Genomic DNA, 22,456 nt, shown 5'->3' on the forward strand with positions numbered 1-22,456 from the left:
GTTCACAATCATCTTAATAAGGTGTGAAAACTTCAACAGAAGAAATATTTCATCAAAAGATCCTGATTATTAGAAACTAAAGATCAGGCAAGAGATCAGCATTATACCTCAGTGAAATGAATGTCTGCATAGTTACTGATATTGGACAGGATGGATGTTGTATCTGTGTAATTTCAGGCATTATTCGATTTAGCATGATGAATGGTTCTCCAGTTGACAGGAATCACAGGACTTTTGGGGAGATTTTGCGAACATGACTAGCATGCAATACTATGCAAATAACAGAGACAATGCTTAAATCCTGGTTCAATGTTGTATGTCAGACTGCCCTTCCCTAGACTAAGAAATGGAAGACATAATTTCCCATGATTCAACTCAAAGTTTTAATAACATGGGACCATTATTATCTTCTAAACTCTTGTCTTACTATGGAAGTTCTGATATAGTCTATCATCACAATTGCTAATTGTGTTCATTGTTCATAACTCATGGTGTGGCCCAAGCTGCTCAGGAGATTGTCCCCTGAGTGAATGCCATGGATAGTTATGAAATCATGACACCTGAGGATGGAGAACATGATCTTTACAGCATATTTTTAGAAATGTTTTGATCAAAAGTTTTCAGACCTCAGATGCAGAGCTTCAGGCCAGATTTTTTCAGGTGCATCCAGATGACATGGCACAGGGTGAATCGAAAGGAACTGTAAAATATAATTGAGTGGATTTTCAGATAGTAATAGCCTTAAAACAGACACATATGTGTGTGATGTTTGTCTGTGTAAGAAACAGATTTCACAACTGCTCCATCTTAGATCCCAGCAGACATGAAGAAGCTGTGTGCTTTCACTATATCCTTCTTGCTCCTGAAGTTTTCTCTCATCTTGTGCAGTTTGACTGAACCTCTTTGCTTTTGGAGGATAAAGAATAATATTGATAATGATGGAGATTTGAGAAGTGACTGTGGTTTTGTTCTTTTAGCAATTGACTGGCCTATAGAAGAAGATTTTTATAATCATGTTCTCAATTTTAGGTAAGTTATTAAGTTTATTTCCTGCTTCAATGTTATGTATTAGAAATATATAGCTTTGTACACAACCTTGGGATTCTGTCCTGTTCTTCCCATTACATTAGGAAGTACTGAAAAGTAATTATCACATCGATCTCTACTTTAATTCTTTCAAATGTGTCACAGTTTATTTTGGCTTTAGTACATTGGTCTCCAGGTCACAAACTGGACAGTGATAGAGACTGGATTCTATTTTTTGCCTCCTTGTGTATTTCAGATGTTGAACGATGGCATTGCACAAGGTGTCTTAGTCAGTTTGAATTCACAATTCTCCCCACTCTTAAGAGCTCAATATGAAGAGGCTGCCTGTCTTCAATCGTCTGCCAAAGATTCCAATATTAGCATGTATTCTAAAGGACTTCACGAAAAAGTTATTTAATTTAGGTCTCTAACTTTTGGGCATACATTTATATCTTGTAATTTGTGTGTGTCTAGTATACATGACTATGTGTACAATATTATATATATACTTGCAAATGTACATACACATTGCTTTTAAATATAGTCTCTCAATAAGCCTCTCCTGTCATCCTGGACACTGTAAATGTGAAAAGTAGCCAGGCCTCAGATTGTTTCCAGAGGACTATTTTGGTCCACTTACATGCATGGCCAGTCACAAATTAGGTTCATAATCACTATCAGATAGGTGGTCAATTTTCCTATTAATTGGTAAATAAATATGACATTATAGTAAATACAAACATTGTAGAAATTATAGGAGGATGTATCTAGCCAATAAGAAGCTGTTCTCAATAAGTCTCCATAGTTCTCAGATCTCAAGTGTGAGATATCAGTGTTGGCTGCAGATCATGAGGGAAGGAGTGTTGAAATCATTCACCTTTCAAAGAGGTTTCCTGTGTTTTTCTGTCTCTGACTCTCATCCCATCTTTTATTTTTTTCACCTCTTTGGGATTTTAAGAATACATTTTCCTCTTGCTAGCCAAAGCACACTGAGAACACTTTGATACATTGTTTCACATTATTATTCCCGGGTGTCAGGTCAGAGGGAATCTTATTTCTAGTGTATCCTATGTTACCCCATACCTCATTGGGAAAATAATAGCATTCATCATTAGTGACACTTTTGTATGTAGTAATAAAATCAGAATTACAAATACATGAACTGTTTTAATAAATATTTGTACTTTCAAAGAAAAAAACTTGGCTGTAAAATCTCAAGTGACCATGTTTGGTGTATTTCCTTCTGATGAAGAGGACTCACTGATAGTAACAGATGTACTGGGAGAGATAAACACATTTCATATGAAGAATAAATCTCAATGCTCAGATATCAATTAAAGGATGGTAATGAATTAGGAAAATTGAGGTGTATAGAGGAATCTGATATCAATTTTAGTAAGTTGACATAGTAACATTCACCCTGAAACTACCATTAAATTGACATATAGATGAGCCTACAGGATAATATTCCTGTGTGTTGGTATATTACCTTTTATATTTTGAAATGCATATATATAAACATAAATGAAATATATTCTAAAATAATTATCATGTGTGATGAACATTAATATTTAACAATATAAAAAGCAAACTCAATACACTTCATGGAAATATCATTATTGATAATTTTTCTCAATGTGCATGAAATTAGCGTTTTCTTAATGTTTAACTTCAAACTATTTTTCTATATTGAGATTTGTAAAATTGGCTTATATAAACACAGATAATCTTTTAAAGTAAACTCATTGTTAGAGAACTTATGAAGTTATGTAATGCATTTTGAATACTCTCACCATGTGTCAGGAGGATCATATAATGGCTTTGAATATATTTCTTTATGATTCACAGTTTAGTGTTTTATGCTCTTTACTGTGTTTAATTTAGAGAATATTTTTTACTGAAGCATTAGAAATAGGATCCAGAGTTATGAATATTATTCAATATGTATTGATGATATCTTAGGGTATTGAAGAATATGCATATAAAAAGAAACATGAAATATCTTGATGTGTTATTTGCTTCTTAAAATACTCCATATGCTAAAGAGATTTGATTCATAAAACAAATTTTTAAAAATAAAACTGTTTTGTGTGTCACTATGCAATTTTATTTGTTGATTAAATTCTTTAATAAGGAAGGGAAACTCAAATCAATAGAAAGTTATAGGACATATTAATTTGATGTCATTCAAGTTTCAAATGATTATTTAAAAGTTAAATCTCTCTCTGTGTATGTGAGTGTGTGTGTGCGTGTGTGTGTGTGTGTGTGTGTGTGTGTGTGTAAACTGGGAGGACTCACTTCTCTCCTCACAGCATGTTGGCCCTAGAGATGAAACTAGGTCCTAGGGTTGAGAGTGAACGTTCTATCTATTTTTAATTTAGTTAATCTTTTTTTACAGTCCAGATTTTATCCCCCTCCCAGTTCACTCTCTGACTGTTGCATGTCATACCTACTCCCCCCATCTTCAGGGGGATGTCCCCTAGAACTACACCCACTCCAAAGACCTTGACACTCCCTGGAGCCTCCAGTCTCCTGAGGGTGAGATGCATCTTTTTTTTAAATGAGTTCATGCCCAGCAGTCATCTGCTGTATATGTGTTGGGGGCCTCATATCAGCTGGTGTATGCTACCTGGTTGGTGGCCTAGTTTCTGAGAGATCTTGGAAATCCAAGTTAGTTGAGACTGCTGGTTATAGGGTCATCTTTCTCCTCAGCTTCTACCTAATTCAACCATAGGAGTCAGCGGTTTCTATGTGTTGGGAGTAAACATATGCATGTGACTCTTTCAGCTACTTGTTGGGTCTTATAGAAGGCAGTCATGATAGGCCCCTCTTTGCGAGCATTCCACAGTATCAGTAATAGTGTAAAGCCTTGAGGCCTCATCTTGGGATGGATCCCAATTTGGGCCTGTCACTGGATATCCTTTTCCTCAGGCTCTTCTCTATTTTTGTCCCTGCAGTTCTTACAAACTGGAACAATTCTGAGTCAGAGTTTTTCACCGTGGGATAGCAACCCCATCCTGCCACTTGATGTGCTATCTTTCTACTGGAGATGGGCTCTACAAGTTCCCTCTCCCCACTGTAGGACATTTCATTTATGGTCCCTGCCTTTGATTCCTGAAAGCCTCTCACCTCCCAGGTCTCTGGTACATTCTAAAGAGTCCCACCACCTCCTACCTACCAAGGTTGCCTATTTTCATACTTTCTGCTGGCCCTCAGTGCTTCACTCCTGTTTCCTACATCTACCTGATCATGATCCCCTCTTCCCCGCCTTGTCCACTTTTCCACCCAGTTCCCTCCTCCCTCCTTGTATCCCTCACTTCCTCACTCCCTCCTCCATCCTGTCATTGAGTTCTTCTCCTTCCCAAGAAACATGAGGCATCCTCACTTGGGCCCTTCAGCTTGATAACCTTTTTGAGTTCTGTGGATTGTGTACTTGGTATTATGTATTTTGGGGCTAATATCCACTTATTAGTGAGTTCATATCAAGCATGTACTTTGTGGTCTGAATTACCACGCTCAGAATAACATTTTCTAGTTACACCCATTTGCCTGCAAAACTCATGACATCCTCATTCTTAATAGAGGAGCAGTATAACACTGTGTAAATGAACCACATTTTCTGTATCCATTCTTCTGTTGTGGGACATCTCGGTTGTTTCTGGCTTCTTGATATTGTAAATTAGGCTGCTATGAATATAGTGGAACATGTGCCCCTCTGTTATTGTGGGTCTTCTTTTGGGTATATGCCCAAGAGTGGTATACCTGGGTCTTCAGGTAGATCTATTTCTAAATATCTGAGAAACTTCCAGATTTATTTCCCAAATGGTTGTTCCAGTTTGCAATCCCACCAGCAATGGAGGAGTGTTTCTCTTTCTCCAGATCCTCGAAAAAAGTGACAAGTGCTGTCACTTGAGGTTTGATCTTAGCCATTCTGATTAGTGTAAAGTGTAATCTCAGGGTTGTTTTGAATTGCATTTCTCTGATCAGTAAGGACTTTGAACATTTCTTTAAGTGCTTCCCCTCCATTTGAGATTCCTCTGTTATGAATTCTCTGTTTAGTTCTACACCACATTGTTTGATTGGGTTGTTTGGTTTCTTGGTTGGAACTCTTTTTGAGCCCCTTAAATATTTTTGATATTAGCCCTCTATCAGATGTAGAGTTAGTGAGGAATTTTTTCCCAATTGGTAAGAAGGAGCATGTGTTGTGGATTTTATACATGGTTCATTTTGTTTTTTCTGTTTCTAGGAAATTTAAAGTCTAAGACTACTGTATAGAAATCTTACTTCCTAGGATTGAAATCTTGTTTGCTGGGGGCCAACCTTATCTGTTCTTCTTTCTTGATTGGTTCCTCTCAAGGCAGAAGAGGGGGACAGTGTTTGGTAGGGATAAGAGTTAGGTCTTTCCAGATGTTTAAGGTTGTTGTATAATAAAACTTTTACCTATCTTAATCTAAGTCACTTTGCTTCAGTAGCTGGCCTGCATTCTGTGTTCCTCTGAGTTCAGAAACTGCCATTTCTGACATTTATCATCTCATTGTAAAAGAGCAGGATAGTAAGTAAAGGAGCAATTACTACAGCCTTTTCCCTTTTGTCCAGATGCCTCTTGCTTGTCAAGCTAGGGGAAAGTTTGGAGCAATAAACTTCTATTGATCCTGGAGAAAATAATCACCCTCCCAAAGAAAAATATTTTATGTAAGCAAATAAGCATGAACTCATATAAATTCATATGCAGATTCACACATGCACATTTATACATTTCCATTCAAGCCAACTGGATCCAGATTATATACAGTCTCATAATTACACACACACACTCAAACTTGCATATGCATTTGGATAAAAAAACTCAAAACAAAAAACAAGCACCACTGCAGAAATAACTCACCTAATCTGGATTTTAAAAAAATGAATTCAAATATTTATTGCACAATGAAATGGAAACATTTTACCCTTTTATGGCTAAATGAATTAAACCCATGTCTATATGAAGAAAGCTTTGTTCTCTTTAATAAGACTGGCTATTAAGGAAAGAACTGTTCTGTCCCATGGTAGCGAGAAGCTTGCCTGCTTCTTCTGCTCTCTCTGCAGCTACTTTTTTTCTGATTTCTTTCTCGATTCTGCACGTTTCTTGCTTAGGTTCTTTAAGTTGCCTTATAGTTTCTTTGTGTTGTTGTTTTTGGGTTTTTTTTGTTTTGGTTTGGGGGGTTGTTTTTTTTGTTTGTTTGTTTTTTGAGACAGAGATTCTCTCTATAGCCCTGGCTGTCCTGGAACTCACTCTATAGACCATGCCTTGAACCCAGAAATCTACCTGTCTCTGACTCCCAAGTGATGAGATTAAAGACGTGTAACACCACTGCCTGACATGCCTTATAATTTCTAAGTTATTTCACTCTGCATTCTCATCCTAGTCTTGCTATCTCATCAAGCTCTGATATCACAGTAATGCCTTTACTCTTTTTATCATTACTCCTAATTCTGTGCCTTACATCTAAGTTCTTCTTGAGTTTAGTTCTATCTAAAAAGTATTCTCCTGAGTTCTTTCTAAACAGTTCTGTTCAGTTCTATGTAAAATGTGTTCTGTCTAAAAGGTATCCTCAGCTCAGTTCTGTTTCTTCTCTTTGCCTCAGCACTTACACATCTTTCAAAACACGTGTTAACACAGTAAATAGTTCACCACAGCTTTACATATAAATTCAAATCAGAAATCAAATAAGACATTTACAACAAATAATGTTTACATGCATATCTATTAGGAGTAATTATGTGGCTAACCATTCATCATTTGTCACAATTCTGCAGTCTCATGTAGAGTTAGAAACCATGACATCTATGACTAAGTAATTAGTGAAATTTTGTAAGGATAAAGCAGGTCAATATTTTATTTTGTGTCTTAGCACTTATAGTAAATTGTTAGTTCCCTTTTAAAGAATTTTCGTTAATGGTTTTACAAGCTCTTGAAATGTGCTCTGAGCAGTAGTTCCTGATTGCTATCTTAGAAGCAACTAACTCATAACACTAGAGACTGGCAGAGTTCTCGTTGCAGTTTTGATGACCAGAAAGAATTTAATAGCATTGTATTAGAAAAAAACCTAAGGGTTACTATTTTTTAGGAATTCCGATAGAATTATCATTAAGGATTAAGAAAACATTGATTTATCAATATAGTATCACTACAAAGACAGTATATCTTCATCTGCAGAGATCTGCTAAAAAAGAATGGGATAGTACCTAGGGGTTGTCATATACATATATAATAACAACTGGGAAGCATATAAATAGCAGAAATTTTTCCTAAAATAAATGTCTCCTGGGACTTGCCTACAAGAGAAAATCTATCATAGAGGTTTTTAGATTTAAGACAGACCCATCTCAGGTAGATCACGTGCTAGTTTTCAGTTTCTCCTTGTCAGCTCCTGATACTAGTTCAGGAATGGCATTCAGAGATAAAAGAAGGTCTTTATAGATTTTCATGAATGTAAAAAGTATCACACTAGAGTAACATATTTGTGGGAATATTTAAATTATAATCAACCCAATAGATCTCTAATTTCTGAGGTGAAATTAAGGAAAAGTAGCACTTTAACAGAAACTTAGCATTGATCATAATACAAAGACTACTGTAATTTAGCAGAAAATTTCATATTTTGTACATCCTCCTTAATCATTTCTATGCCTTCTGGTAGAATACCAACAAGAAGATATGAGGGTGTTTTAGTAATGCTTTTTGCTACTGATGAGATCAACAAAAATCCTTATCTTTTACCCAATATTTCTTTGATATTCTCATGCATTGTTGGCCTGTGTGAAGACACTTTTGGACTTCTGGATAAAATATATTCACCACAAAACAGTAATTTTAATTTTATTAATTATAACTGTGGAATATGGGCAAGCTGTGATATAGAACTTATAGGACCATCATGGATGACATCCTTAAAACTGGCAGTTACTTCTGGGACACTGAAGGTGAGAATGTGTGACACTGGATGAGTTAACAATGTTAATTCCATTCATAGATGACTAGGGAGAATACATGTTTGTGTGTGTGCTGTTTTACACACATTATAATGAATTTAAAATCAGATCATAGATGCACTTTGGAAATAATCAAAACACTTTTGTATAAAGATCAAACTTGACAAGAATAGTTTAGAATAAAAAAAGAAATAATACATTCTATTTATAGAACAATTTTACTATTTTTAATGAGAGTTCTGAAAGGTGAGTAATGTTTAGTCTAGATTACAAAAGGAATAATACATGATATTTATAGAAAAATTTTACTATCCTTTATGAGAGTTCTGAAAGGTGAGTAATGTTATTTGTATATAAGTCCAAGTTCCTTAAGATCAGATACCTCATGTGGATGTTTCATTCTCTCTTCTACATCTTTTAGATTTTCTTTGGACCATTTAATCCTAACCTGAGTGACCATGACCAATTTCCCCATGTCTATCAGGTAGCCACCAAGGACACATGTTTGTCCCATGGCATGGTCTCCTTGATGCTTTATTTTAGATGGACTTGGGTTGGACTGGTCATCTCTGATGATGACCAAGGTATTCAGTTTCTCTCAAACTTGAGAGAAGAAATGCAAAGGTATGGGATCTGTTTAGCTTTTGTGAATATGATCCCAGAAAATATGCAGATATACATGACAAAGGCTAAGATATATGATAAACAAATTATGACATCATCAGCCAAGGTTGTTATCATTTATGGTGAAATGAACTCTACCTTAGAAGTCAGCTTCAGAAGATGGACATATTTAGGTGCACAGAGAATCTGGATCACAACCTCACAATGGGATGTCATCACAAATAAAAAAGATTTCAGCCTTGATTTCTTTCATGGAACTGTCACTTTTGAACACCACCACAGTGAGATTGCTAAATTTAGGAATTTTATGCAAACAATGAACACTTCCATGTACCCAGTAGACATTTCTCAGTGTATGCTACAGTGGAATTATTTCAATTGTTCAATCTCTAAGAGGATCAATAGTAAAATGGACCATATTACATTCAACAATCCAGTGGAATGGTTAGCATTGCACAAATTTGACATGGTCCTTCGTGAAGAAGGTTACAATTTGTATAATGCTGTGTATGCTGCCGCCCACACCTACCATGAACTCATTCTTCAACAAGTAGAGTCTCAGAAAATGACAGAACCCAAAGGAGTATTCACTGACTGCCAGCAGGTAAAGTTTCTTACATTTCATTATGCTTAGATATATCAATGTGATCTTTTAAATGGACCCTAGGAAACTCACATAAATTTGTTAGAGATTATTCTTGCAATAAAAAGGTTTCTATACTATAAAACTACCTAATGAGTCTTTTTCATGCATATGTAACATGCACAAGGATAACATATAATAGGAGACAATATTTTTGTATAAATGTCAACGAGTTTGTGAAAATGTGTCTCAATATTTTATCAAATGAGTTCAATGTTTAAAATAGGAGTCAAGTGTTTTATTATAAAAGCCTTAAGTGATGAGTAGCTTAGAATAATTTTCTCAATAATTGATATATTTGCTGTGATTAATACTTATTCATTTAAAGTATCAATTATTTTAAAAACCTGAATGATGAAGAATATGCATTTTAGTAAGTTTATGTTTATTTCATATATGAAAACTGTATGTACATGAATGACACACTACCATTCTTTCATTCCACAACTTCCAGATATTTAGACTTCCCACACATTCTCAACTTCATGGCTTCAATTTTAAAAATTATTCTTGACAAACATGTACACACACACACACACACATACACACACATGCCAGGACACACATACACATACACATACATCTATGCCCACTCAAACCATGTTACTTGTTCTTTGGAAAGCATTTATTTTAACACTTTTTGTCTTGTAACATTAAAATGAAGTATATGATGTTTAAATTACCCATTATCTATATTATATATGAGTATATGGGATTATTTTAATATAGCTGTCTTTTCTGAAAAACATTAAAAATTATAGAACATTTTCAATTTTACTTTTCCTTAATTGACATGTACATGCAATCATCTGATGATGCATCTCATTTAGGCGGCTTCCATGCTGAAGACTAGAGTATTTACTAACCCTGTTGGTGACCTGGTGAACATGAATCATAGAGAAAATCAATGTGCAGAGTATGACATTTTCAACATTTGGAATTTTCCACAAGGTCTTGGATTAAAGGTCAAAATAGGAAGCTATTTTCCTTGTTCCCCACAGAGCCAACAACTTCATATATCTGAAGACTTGGAGTGGGCCACAGGAGGATCATCGGTGGGTACACAACAATTTTAATTTTTTTTTCAGGATATCTAAATTTTAATATATGAGGCATTGAAATTATAGCTCTGTAGTTAATACCAATTGCTGTTCTTGCCAAAGGCCCATCCTCAGTTACCATCATCAAAATTTAATAACTTACAACATCATGTAAATCTAGGTCATAGGAATCAAAGGCTTCTGGATTCCATGTTCAAATGTACCTGCATGTCTATCCACCCCACACTACATAAATACATTTATTAAATTTAAAGTAATATATACAATTAAAAGTTTGCAGCTATATATAAACCATGAATTTTTTGTTTTTGTGTGACCATTCCTAAACCCTAAAGAAGTCTACATGCATTCACTAACAGAAGTGTTCCTCCAGAGTCAAGGTTTCCCTTTCTACTTAGAAAAATCTCATTGAATTTATCAGAGTTTTATATGACATGCTTTGTTGATATAACAAAACTATTTCTCCAGATTTAAGGTTTTCTTTTCAACTTAGAAAAACTCCGTTGAATTTATGATGGTTTTATATGACATGCTTTGTTGATATTCATGAGACAACTCTTTCTTGATTTATCCTACCTTCTCTCTCCACACAACTCAATGTCCTCATTTTTTTAATATATAAATATTGCAAGACAAACTGATGCTACATAATATTTTGGTTGGATGAATAAATTTATATAGAAAAATTTTAAATTGCTACAAACTTATTGTTGCATATATAATATTAAATGATATAAAAATATTGTGTGACATTGAGAGCATTTCAGGGTAATAGAAAATAATAAAGTTCTGATTTTATTTGAATGCTGTCTCTGCGCCCTTTGGTTAGTCTGGCTAAGGGTTTGTCTATCTTGGTGATTTTCTCAAAGAACCAGCTCCTGGTTTTGTTGATATTTTGTATAGTTGTTTTTGTTTCAACTTGGTTGATTTCAGCCCTGAGTTTGATTATTTCCTGCCGTCTACTCCTCTTGGGTATACTAGCTTCTTTTTGTTTTAATGCTTTCAGGTTTGCTGTCAAGTTGTTAATGTATGCTCTTTCCAATTTCTTTTTGTGAGCACTTAGAGCTATGATTTTTCCTCTTAGTACTGCTTTCAGTGAGTCCCACAAGTTTTGATATGATGTGTCTTCATTTTCATTTAACTTTAAAAAGTCTTTAATTTCTTTGTTTATTTCTTCCTTGACCAAGTTATCATTGAGTAGAGCATTGTTCAGTTTCTAAGTGTATGTGGGATTTCTGTTGGTTTTGTCCATGTCAAAGACAAGTCTTAGTCCATGGTGGTCTGATAAGGTACTAGGGATTATTTCAATCTTTTTGTATCTGTTGAGGCCTGTTTTGTGACCAATTCTATGGTCTATTTTGGAGAAGGTACCATGAGGTGCTGAGAAGAAGGTATATTCTTTTGTTTTAGGATGAAATGTTCTATAGATGTCAGTTAAGTCCAATTGGTTCATAACTTCTGGTAGTTTCCTTGTGTCTCGGTTTAGTTTCTCTTTCCATGATTTGTCCATGCCTGAGATTGGGGTGTTGAAATCTCCCACTATTATTGTGTAGGGTGCAATGTATGCTTTAAGCTTTAGTAAAATTTCTTTTATGTATGTGGGTGCCCTTGCATTTGGGGCGTAGATGTTGAGAGTTGCGAGTTCCTCTTGGTACATTTTTCCTTTGATGAATACGAAGTGTCCTTCTTTATCTTTTTTGATTACTTCTTGTTGAAAACTGATTTTATTTGATATTAAAATTGCTACTCCAGCTTGTTTCTTGGGACCATTTGCTTGGAAGATTGTTTTCAACCTTTTACTCTGAGGTAGTGTCTGTCTTTTCCACAGAGGTGCGTTTCCTGAATGCAGCAAAATGTTGGATCCTGTTTACGTATCCAGTCTGATAGTCTATGTCTTTTTACTGGAGAATTGAGTCCATTGATATTAAGTGATATTAAGGAAAAATGAGTGTTGTTTCCTGTTATTTTTGTTATTGGCAGTGGAGATATTTTTGTGTAGCTACCTTCTTTTATGGTTTTTGGAAGATTACTTTCCTGCTTTTTCTAGGTTGTAGTTTCCCTCCTTATGATGGAGTTTTCCACCAATTATCCTTTGAAGTGCTGGATTTGTGTTGAGATACTGTGTAATTTTGGATTTGTCATGGAATATTTTGGTTTCTCCATCAATAATGATTGACAGTTTTGCTGGATATAGTAGTCTGGGCTGGCATTTGTGTTCTTTTAGGGTCTGTATGATATCTTTGGAGTTACTCCAGTTGTGGTGAGACAGCCACCAGGCAAGAATTGCCACTTTCCTTCTACAGACAAATTACTGTCCAGAAAAGGACACACTTGCAGAATAGTCGACTGATTATATCTGCCTAGACAGAGTAATCAGCCCTTAATAATTCTGCTGCACTAAGGTCTATCAGATGATCCTGGGCCAGAAGGCAGAAGAACAGATGCTCCAACGTTTTGAAGTAGAGCGAGTGACCAGGAGTTCAGAGGTTTCTATAAATTGTCTAAGTTTTAGAAGCTATGCTTTGTGCTTCCCACAATTATAGTTAACTCAGTCATTCTGGATTTCTGACGGGGTTGAAAACTTATAGCTATTTACGTTGAGAGAAAAGATTTGAGTGGATGGTCATCAGCTGACATTCATCCTAAAGCCAGGTTCAGAACTAAAAGTTTTAGTTAGGATAGATGACAGAGGTGCTGGTTAGTCAACAAAAGGATGGACTGGGTATTAAGACTATCTTGTACCTCACTGGTACAAATTGGCATAATTATGCTCTAATTGTATTTTGTGAGAAAAGTTTCATTTTAATAGGAAGGGTGATGTGTAGGAGGAGCTAAGGTGGGAGGAGTACTGAGAGGAAGAAAAGGAGTAAGAAGAGGAGAAGAAGAAGGAGAGGAGAAGCTAGGTGATGAAAGTGAGAAAGAGGGGGGAGACAGGGAGGCAGATGTTCATGTATCTCCACCAGTCAAAGATAGTTGTTATATCTAGGTTGGGTAGTGGGTTACACCTCTGATTGAACAATACCAAACTCATAAAGCCTATGATTAACATTTTTTTAAAAAAATGTATAAATGCAAAAAGGAAAAGGGGGTATGGGATAGGGGTTTTCTAAGGGGGGAATGGGGAAAGGCTATAGCATCTGAAGTGTAATTAAAATATCTAATAAAGTTAAGAAAAAGAAAATATTAAAGTACCTGAAAATGATAAGTGATGCTGGTTGGTATTGGAACAAATATAGACATATCTGTAAATGACTTATAAATAAATATATGGGCCATTATACATACAAAGTATACATGCATTACACATAAACACACACAAACACAGACACATATGTATGGGTGTATGTACATATAATATATATATATATATATACATATATACATATACACAGGTAATATATATACATATACACATTATGCATACATATATGTGTGTGCATATGTATGTCTATATATATATACATACATATATACACATATATACATACTATATATAGACATATACATACATATATATGTATATATACACACACACACACACACACACATATATATATATTACCTCAGGTTCCCACCTCCATGTGTAGTGTGCCATGTAATCCTGGATTCAGGAAAACTCTTCAGGAACAAACAGCAGACTGCTGCTTTGATTGTGCCCAGTGCCCAGAAAATGAGGTCTCCAATGAGACAGGTACAAGTTTGCATGCAGAAAAATATTGCTACATTTTAATATCTTCTTATTCCAAACTAATAATGTAAAAAGGCCTAGATGGAATTTATAGACCTAACGTCTCTTTGTTTATGAATTTAATCATTTGAATGGTATCAACTTCGTTTGTGTCCTGCAAATAACCTGCATTGTCTTCTACGTACAACTCATTTGTCTCACAATAAGATAGCTATTTATTTTATATTATGCAGAAAACATTTAGGGGACATATATCAGTATCGATTTTAAACAAACATTAAACATAATCTATTCATGAGTTTAATCTTACTTGATTCTTTGTACAAAGTAACTCGACTACATGATCAGTCCACAACCTTTCCCTCCTGTCATTAAGCTTGGTCCCTGACAAAGACCAGATGCTTAGGGTAGCAGCTGTTGTTTAATGAAATACATTTTAAGAGCATGGAAGATTTAAAGGATTAAGTAGTTCTTGTCAAAGAATTAGAGCAAGAGTGAAGATTTCAACAATGCACCCAGAGATGTGATAATGCATATCAGCAATCACAGCTTACATAAGGAAAAGGGATGAATGTGAGTTCCAGAAACTTCATGACATCCAGTTTGGAATGCATAGTTGGAAAAAAGATATCTTACCTCAGTGAGAGGGACATGGGTAGGTCTGTAAGGCACAGTGAGGGGGCCATGAATATGTCTGCGAGGCATACAGCTTCAATAATGGAAATACTCTTTATGCAAACAATATTGTGAATGAGGAATTGCACATTGTTGTGTCTATGTGAATATACAAAGGGCACAACCCACAAACCCACCAAAGTTCATACTTCAGTTCATCAGCTGGCATTGAGAACTGTCTGCACACTGCACATGTCTTTGAGTAGAGAGTTTATGCTTTAAAAAATTAAATAATCTGAGATTATTCATGTTATTATTCATAACACACTAGAAAACAACATGTTTTCTTTCTGCTTAATAAATAAGTATATTTTTCTCCTGCATTTCTATGATACTGTTTTGTTATATCACAAACATAGGTTAATACAGAACAGCCTTACCTCAGTGCTTCCTTCAGCAATAAAAAATGGAATTAATGCTCTACACCAAAATATTTTGTGGGTATCATGTAAATAATTCAAACACTCAGTTATTAACTTCATAAATATAATATAAGGGTTTGTTGTTCACCAGCAGATATGGAGCAGTGTGTGAGGTGTCCAGATAACAAGTATGCCAACTTACAGCAAACCCACTGCTTCCAAAGGGCTGTGTCATTCCTGGCTTATGAAGATCCATTGGGGATGGCTCTAGGCTGCATGGCCCTGTCCTTCTCTGTCCTCACAGTTCTGATACTAGTCACTTTTATGAAGCACAAGAATACTCCCATTGTGAAGGCCAATAACTGCATTCTCAGCTTAATCCTGCTCATCTCTCTCATCTTCTGTTTTCTCTGCTCATTGCTCTTCATTGGACACCCCAACCAGGCCACCTGCATCCTGCAGCAGACAACATTTGGAGTATTTTTCACTGTGGCAGTTTCTACAGTGTTGGCCAAAACAATAACTGTGGTCATGGCTTTCAGGCTCACTACTCCAGGAAGAAGAATGAGAGGGATGCTGGCAGCAGGGGCATCTAACTTGGTCATTCCCATTTGTACCCTAATCCAACTTGTTCTCTGTGGAACCTGGTTGGTAACATCTCCTCCCTTTATTGACAGAGATATACAATCTGAACATGGGAAGACCATCATTATTTGCAACAAAGGCTCAGTGGTTGCCTTCCACTTAGACCTGGGATACTTGGGCTCCTTGGCTCTGGGGAGCTTCACTCTGGCTTTCTTGGCTAGGAACCTTCCTGACAGATTCAATGAAACCAAGTTCCTAACTTTCAGCATGCTGGTGTTCTGCAGTGTCTGGATCACCTTCCTCCCTGTCTACCACAGCACTAGGGGGAAGGTCATGGTGGTTGTGGAGGTTTTTTCCATCTTGGCTTCTAGTGCTGGGTTGCTAGGCTGTATCTTTGTCCCAAAGTGTTATGTTATTTTAGTTAGACCAGATTCAAATTTTAGACAGAAGTACAAGGATAAATTGCATTATTGAAACTTTAATAGTATCAACTTTTAGATGATATTCAACATATCTTTTCCTTTTTTTTTAAACAAAGTAGTAGTTAATCATATAAACATTTTAAGTAATATACAAATCTGAACTTACAAACAGGACAGCACTATCCATTGTCATACCAATTACTAAAGTTTAGTGGAAAATGTTTTCATTCATAAGTATACAAACCTGAAGATATTGAGAACCAGGAATCTCAGTTGAGGAATTACTGCCATCATTTTGACCTGTAGTTTTGTGTGCAAGCCATGTACTTATTTAATCATTAGTATAAGGTGACATTACTGACTCTAGGAACAACTCTAGGAAAGCTGTTCTAAGAGTTACAAGAAAGAGGACTGCAGATGACATGGACATGAAGCCAGTCATCACTGTTATTCCATTTGTTTTCATGGAGTGCCTACATCCAATTTCATGTCTTGGCTATCTTCAACATACTGTGAAAAAGGTATATAAGTAAATAAACACATCTTTCATGTGTTTCTTTTGACCATAGTGTTTGTTACAGTGATAGAAACTAAAACATCACCTAAATACTAAATTGCCTCTATTAAGATTTGAAATATCAGAGACTCCTGATGCTATAAAAGGAACTGATTGTAAAAAGGAAACAAGAGTGAATGTCAGCAGAGTGTGAAGCACAGAGACAGTAATGCATGTTTTGATGGTCATCACAAAACTGCTGGAATTTACAGTATCTTTTCAATGTATTAGGAAGATGTTAAGAATATCAGATAACATACTAAGAAGAGAACATAGTATGAAAAGGATGAGGGGGGTCAGATTGTGTCTGCAAAATAAAACTTTAACTTTATGTAAAAACACACAATTTCATTATGAAATGATTGTGTTTCATTAAGAGAGAAAAACCAGTAATGAAAATATTCCACACAAGATATTTGCCACAATAAGGTCAGTGAAGTATACAAACATATAAATCACTGTAGATGAAGGGTCTCATCATTAATTTTATCAAAATATGTGTATTAAAGATTATTTGGGTTTCATATTACACACACACAAATATGCACACACAAGCACATACACATTATTTTTTGCATCAGGAGTTTCAGGTCAGTGTCAGGTTTCCCTCAAAGTTCTGTTTTTTTGCTCTACTTTTAAAAAATATTTGAGAGTTTATTTTTCACATTGTAACTTAACTGCTTGTTGTTTATAGTCCCTATCTTCACAACACTTTTTGTGCCCCTCCCTGCACTTCTAAATCAGACGTGCCCTCTTATTTCATCAGGTCTTACTGAATGTGTATGTGTATTTGCATATTCATATAGTTTTGAAATATAAATTGTAGAGACTGTGTGAAATTGCATATATTTATGTTCTGATGGTTGATCATTGGTAGTATATCACCAATATTTGTTCTCTGGTTGTCCCTGAGGATGACAACCTCTTCCATTCCCAGGTTTATAGTTTTCTGTAAATGGTTGTCTAGACTATACATTGCCAGCTCTTTTCTTTCCAAGCTGTCATGCTCACTGTGACCATTTTTCTCATTATATTTTGGAAGGGGACATCAGATAGGAGTTTTCTAAGGGGGAAATGGGGAAAGGGGATGGCATCTGAAGTGTAAATAAAATATCTAATAAAAATGTTTTTGAAAAAAAAGAAAAACAGGTATGGTTTTACTCATTGCCATTCTCTGCAATGACTTAAATAAATGCTTTAAAACCATGGTCTGTCTCTTTTGATCAGCATCTTCCATGGGGAGCATTGGAGAAGGCCTTAGCCTACAGAGCCACCCTATAATCTCCTGCAGAAGACCTCCTTGCCCTTCCAGCCTCTGAAACCAAAAACCCAAGCCAGCTGCCCTCAACAAGCCAAGAACTCTCATTTCCACACCCAGAGCCATACTGGGTTGAGAGAATCAAAATTCCTGAGTCCTGCCTCCCCAAGCAGCCCTAGACCCATGGTGGGGCAGACACAGGACACTACTGAACCCAACAAGAAAACACAAATGTCTACATAAATGCATTCTCAGTTAAATAAAACAAAAACACACATGAGTGAATGCTCTTTTCTACAATTGATCATGTGGCCTTAGCTAACATTTATAAGTAATTCCTATTCTACCCATTTTATATTTTCTCCACCTTCCTCTACCAGCACCTCAGCAAGTTGTGACCCTTTCCACAGTTAGTGATGCCTACCTGCATTTCTGATGTATCTGTGTAGCCTTTGTCATCCTGATTGGAGTAGGCTATTTTATTTTTCAATTTAGTTCAATCAAAGACTTGATAGCTCCAGGAGATATCCTAAAGGATCTCCTGTACTTCAAATATAAGATGTGTTTTCTCTATTTTGGGCCCCTTATCATACTTCCCTGAACGTGAAGTAAGTTTGTTAGTCTGGTACAATATTGTGTCAAATACGTTTTTGGAGAATAAAACATTTTGAAATCCTATGTAAGACATTCAGTCAGATTGAGGTTTGGGAGAAGCCTGCATACAGGAAAGATAACTCCACAGGGAGAAGGGTATCAATTCAGGTAAGAACAGAGCATTGTCCTTTTTAGAGAGGAAAGAGTTCAATGAAGTCACCCTGCAACCACATTATTGGCAGGTAACTCTAAAGAATGATGTCATGTCTGTGGCTCAATGTTGGTCTCTTTTGTGGGTAGACATAGCACTCAGCAGCAACTGTAGTCAGGGAAGCCTTGCATAACCTCCATCATTTCCATCATGATCACTGTTTTATGGGCTCACTGCACAATGATAGGAATGACTGGAGAAAGAGATTGACAGTACACAGCACAGGTCATCCCAACTATTTGATTGTTCTGCGTGCCTCTCGTGTCCCCTTTTGCCCGTGGAAGAGAGACACGAGAGGCAGAATTTGGGTATCACCACAGCGAGGCTTTACTTGTAACAGCAGAAGCAGAAAGGCGCGGAAGGGCCAAAGACAGGAAGAGGCCCAGCTTAAATACATCCTAGAGTGACGTATTCACTTCTGATTGGCTGTTCACTCATCACCCAATATTATGCCTTGGGATTGGCCAGTGACTTTGGCGCGCTTTTGCCTTTTTGCACCTGCATAGTTAATTGTTTACTTGTGGGAGGACACGATGTCCGCACCATCTTGGAATGGTGTATATATCATCGCTAACCGTGGCTTCCTACACTTGATTACTCAGCAAATCCTCAGCCAAGGTCAACTTTTGATGAGCATTTATGGGAGGAACAAGTGTTTTAAATCCTTCCACCATTTGTTGAGTTCTATCCACACACTTCTTCCCCAGATGTCGTTTTCAATAATGTTTTTATTTTCATTTATTTTTATCTTTATTTTTTTCTGAATTTCACATCACGTACCTGACAGATTAATTTGATAAGGCACATGCAAACCATTTTGCATTAGGGTTTTTTTCACCTTGATACAAATTAGAGTCACTTGAGAGGAGAGAATATGAACATGACATTAGGGCATTCCCTTTATTAATAATCAGTGTGGCAGCACCCAACCCAATGTGAGCAGTTCTATCCTTAGCTATATTAGACTGTGCAGTAGAGAAAAGCAGGCTGAGCAAGCCAGTAATTTGTATTCCACCATGGTCTGCTTCAGTTCTTTTCTAGGTTTTCCCCCATGCAAGACTATAAACAGGAAGCCAAATGAACCCTATAATTCTTCATGTTGCTTTGGTCATGAAGCACAGCAACAGAAATCAAATTGTAAACTGTTGTCAACTTTGATTCAGATCAAGAACAGTGTCTTAAGAACAAAACAATTAGGCTGAGGCAAGAATGGAATATGAGGCCTTGTCACAAAAACAAAAACAGAGTCAGGCTCTGTGGTCCTAAATCTTATCTGGTATTTTTAGCATCTGTTCCTTTAAAATGAATGTGAATATTTTCAAATATTCTCTGTTTGGGTCTGGAGAGATAGTTTGGTAATTAGGGGATTTTGCTTCTCAGACTGACAACTATTCCACAGAATTGAAACAGAAGGAACACTACCCAATTCATTCTATGAAGCTACAATTATGCTCATACCTAAACATAAGAAAGACCCAACTAATAAAGAGAACTAGTGACCAATCTCTCTTATGAATATTGATGGAAAAATACTCAATAAAATTCTCGAAAACTGAATCCACAAACACATCAAAACAATCATCTATCATGATCAAGTAGGCTTTATCCTAGGAATGCAGGAATGGTTCAATATTCAGAAATCCATCAATGTAATCCACTATATAAATAAACTCAAAAAACCACATGATCGTCGCACTAGATGTTGAGAATGCATTTGACAAAATTCAACGTCCCTTCATAGTAAACGTAAACTGAAAAGTAAACTGAAAATTCAACGTCCCTTCATAGTAAACTGAAAAGATCAGAAATTCATGGTCCATACTTAAACATAGTAAATGCTATATACAGCAAGCCAATAGCCAACATCAAACTAAATGGAGAGAAACTGGAAGCAATCCCACTAAGATCAAGGGCTAGACAAGGCTGCCCACTCTCACCCTACCTGTTCAATATAGTACTGGAAGTCCTAGACAGAGCAATTAGACAACAAAAGGAAGTCAAAGGGATACTGTGGGAAAAAAAACTCGTACAGGGAGAGGTCCGGCTGTGGAGTCCCATGGAGGTCTAGCAGTGGGGTCCCAGTGGGCTTCCCACACGGCCTGCAGAGGGTCTCACATTCACACAGCTGCCAGATGGCAGGCCAGCGGCTGAATCAGCAAGGTTCAGGGTTCCAAAGTCTGGGAACCTGGCCGCAGCAGGCCCAGGTGACATGTAGAGTCTGGTTTTCCAAAGCTTTTATTGTTCATGACATGGTGAGTGGGTGTAGATGGTGCGCACTCCCCCAAAAGCCAGGCTTCCCTGGCTTTTTATAGGGAGGGGAAAGGGGGAGGGAATAACTTAATTAGCTACGCCCCCAGCCTTTAGATAACTCATTAATATTTTAATCTCTGGAGGTGGAGACTTGCTAATCAAGTCCTCTACCTTTGTGCTATGTGACTAAAGGTCGAAGGTTAAATGGAGTTACCTCGTCCAAGGCCCAACATCCCACTTTGTTTTCTTTTATAAAATGAGGGGCTACTCTGTGTCATCTGTAGTCTGCAAGGTGCAGGTTAATGAGAGACGTGGACAGCACAGAGTGGTCTGGAATCTGGGAGCATGGGGAGATAATTGCCACCCCTGACAGGCAAAGTCCTGTTGGGTCTCAGGCTACCTCAAACCCAGCACTTTATGGGGGGCCCACGAACAGAGCTGAATGCCTTCCATCCCAGAGGGTCTCCAGGGTTCAAAAGCTCATTTGACCAGGCTATGTCCAAACCATCTCTTCATGGCCCAAACCTCACTCTTTTTACTGAAAATTTTGGATGAGGTAGTCAAAAGAAAACACTATGTAGGCCAGAGGGTGTAGCATAACTAAGCCAAGGGTAATGGGAACTGAGGCTAGGGTTTGGAAGGCAGGGGATCATTGAAACAATTAAACACAGGTTGTACAGTGGGTACAGAGGGTAATGACATTTGATTAATCTAAATAGACATTATGTTTTCCTCACTAACATCTAACTTTAGCTATGAGACTTTGGCAATAGAGTTCATCTGCAGCTGGAAGGTCTGGATCTGTCTTCTGTAGTGAGCATCTCTGGGTTTTGGCATGCATCTCTGGAGTCTGGTGTGGGTCTCTTGATCTTGGCATGCTCTGGGGTCTTCAGTCAGATGTGGTGGCTTGAAGAAGGCAGCTTGGCAGGTTCCAGGAGGTGGCACTGTCTCTGGATCTCAGCGTGCCTCTGGAGTCTGCAGTCAGATGAGGTGGCTGGGAGAAAGCAGCTTGGCATCTCAGGCAGGTTCCAGAGGAACTCTGTTGGATCTGTGGGTATGCCTGTAGGATAATCACAGCAGGGAAGCAGCATCTCTGGCAGAGGGATGGCTGTAAATGCTGGATATTGAGCATTAAATTGCTTGGGAACAAGCACATCATGCTCTGTTGTTAAGATCTTAGAAAAGCAAAGATATTTGAGAAAAGTCTAGTCCTCGAAGGTATCTTTGTGTCTGTTTTTGGATGGCTGAGGGAGAAAAACAATGTTGATTATGTATCTGGGACTGGCAGCAACAGTTTGTCTGTAAAAGAAATTAGTTGTTAATTAAGACTCAAGAAATGGTGATCAGCAGCATGTTGACTTAACCTGTGGAAGTAAATTAGATGGCTTTTGAACCTTGAAGAAATCTTAAAAGTTGAAAAAAAATGTTGGACATATTTCACAAATGTTAGAGAGAAAAGGAAGCATTAAAACCAAAAAAAAAAAAAAAAAAAAAAAAATTGGTTGAAAAGCACAAGCATTGTTTTT

The 22,456-nt window shown here is 36.8% G+C and overlaps 1 protein-coding gene across 7 annotated transcripts; it reads left to right on the forward strand.

Moving 5' to 3' along the window:
• Positions 1-823: 823 nt before the first annotated feature.
• On the forward strand, positions 824-16,113 carry LOC143439446 (vomeronasal type-2 receptor 116-like). 7 transcript variants are annotated; one of them, XM_076925868.1, is made up of 6 exons: positions 824-1,029; positions 7,710-7,992; positions 8,423-9,229; positions 10,099-10,323; positions 13,897-14,020; positions 15,206-16,113. In XM_076925868.1, exons 1-6 carry the CDS (start codon positions 824-826, stop codon positions 16,111-16,113), a joined length of 2,553 nt encoding a protein of 850 aa, XP_076781983.1. The 7 variants fall into 7 exon arrangements, with proteins under 7 accessions (XP_076781983.1, XP_076781985.1, XP_076781982.1 ...); XM_076925870.1 differs by having other exon boundaries at positions 15,209-16,113; XM_076925867.1 differs by having other exon boundaries at positions 10,099-10,322; positions 13,890-14,020; positions 15,209-16,113.
• The last annotated feature ends 6,343 nt before the right edge of the window (positions 16,114-22,456 follow it).

Source organism: Arvicanthis niloticus, chromosome 26, assembly GCF_011762505.2.
Source record: "Arvicanthis niloticus isolate mArvNil1 chromosome 26, mArvNil1.pat.X, whole genome shotgun sequence".
Taxonomy (NCBI): domain Eukaryota; kingdom Metazoa; phylum Chordata; class Mammalia; order Rodentia; family Muridae; genus Arvicanthis; species Arvicanthis niloticus.

Coding starts and splice junctions, on each gene's coding strand:
- LOC143439446 (XM_076925867.1), top strand. CDS start 824: ATGAAGAAGCTGTGTGCTTTCACTATATCCTTCTTGCTCCTGAAGTTT. Junction 1,030..7,709: donor AATCATGTTCTCAATTTTAG/GTAAGTTATTAA, acceptor GCCTTCTGGTAG/AATACCAACAAGAAGATATG. Junction 14,021..15,208: donor TGAGGTCTCCAATGAGACAG/GTACAAGTTTGC, acceptor GTTCACCAGCAG/ATATGGAGCAGTGTGTGAGG.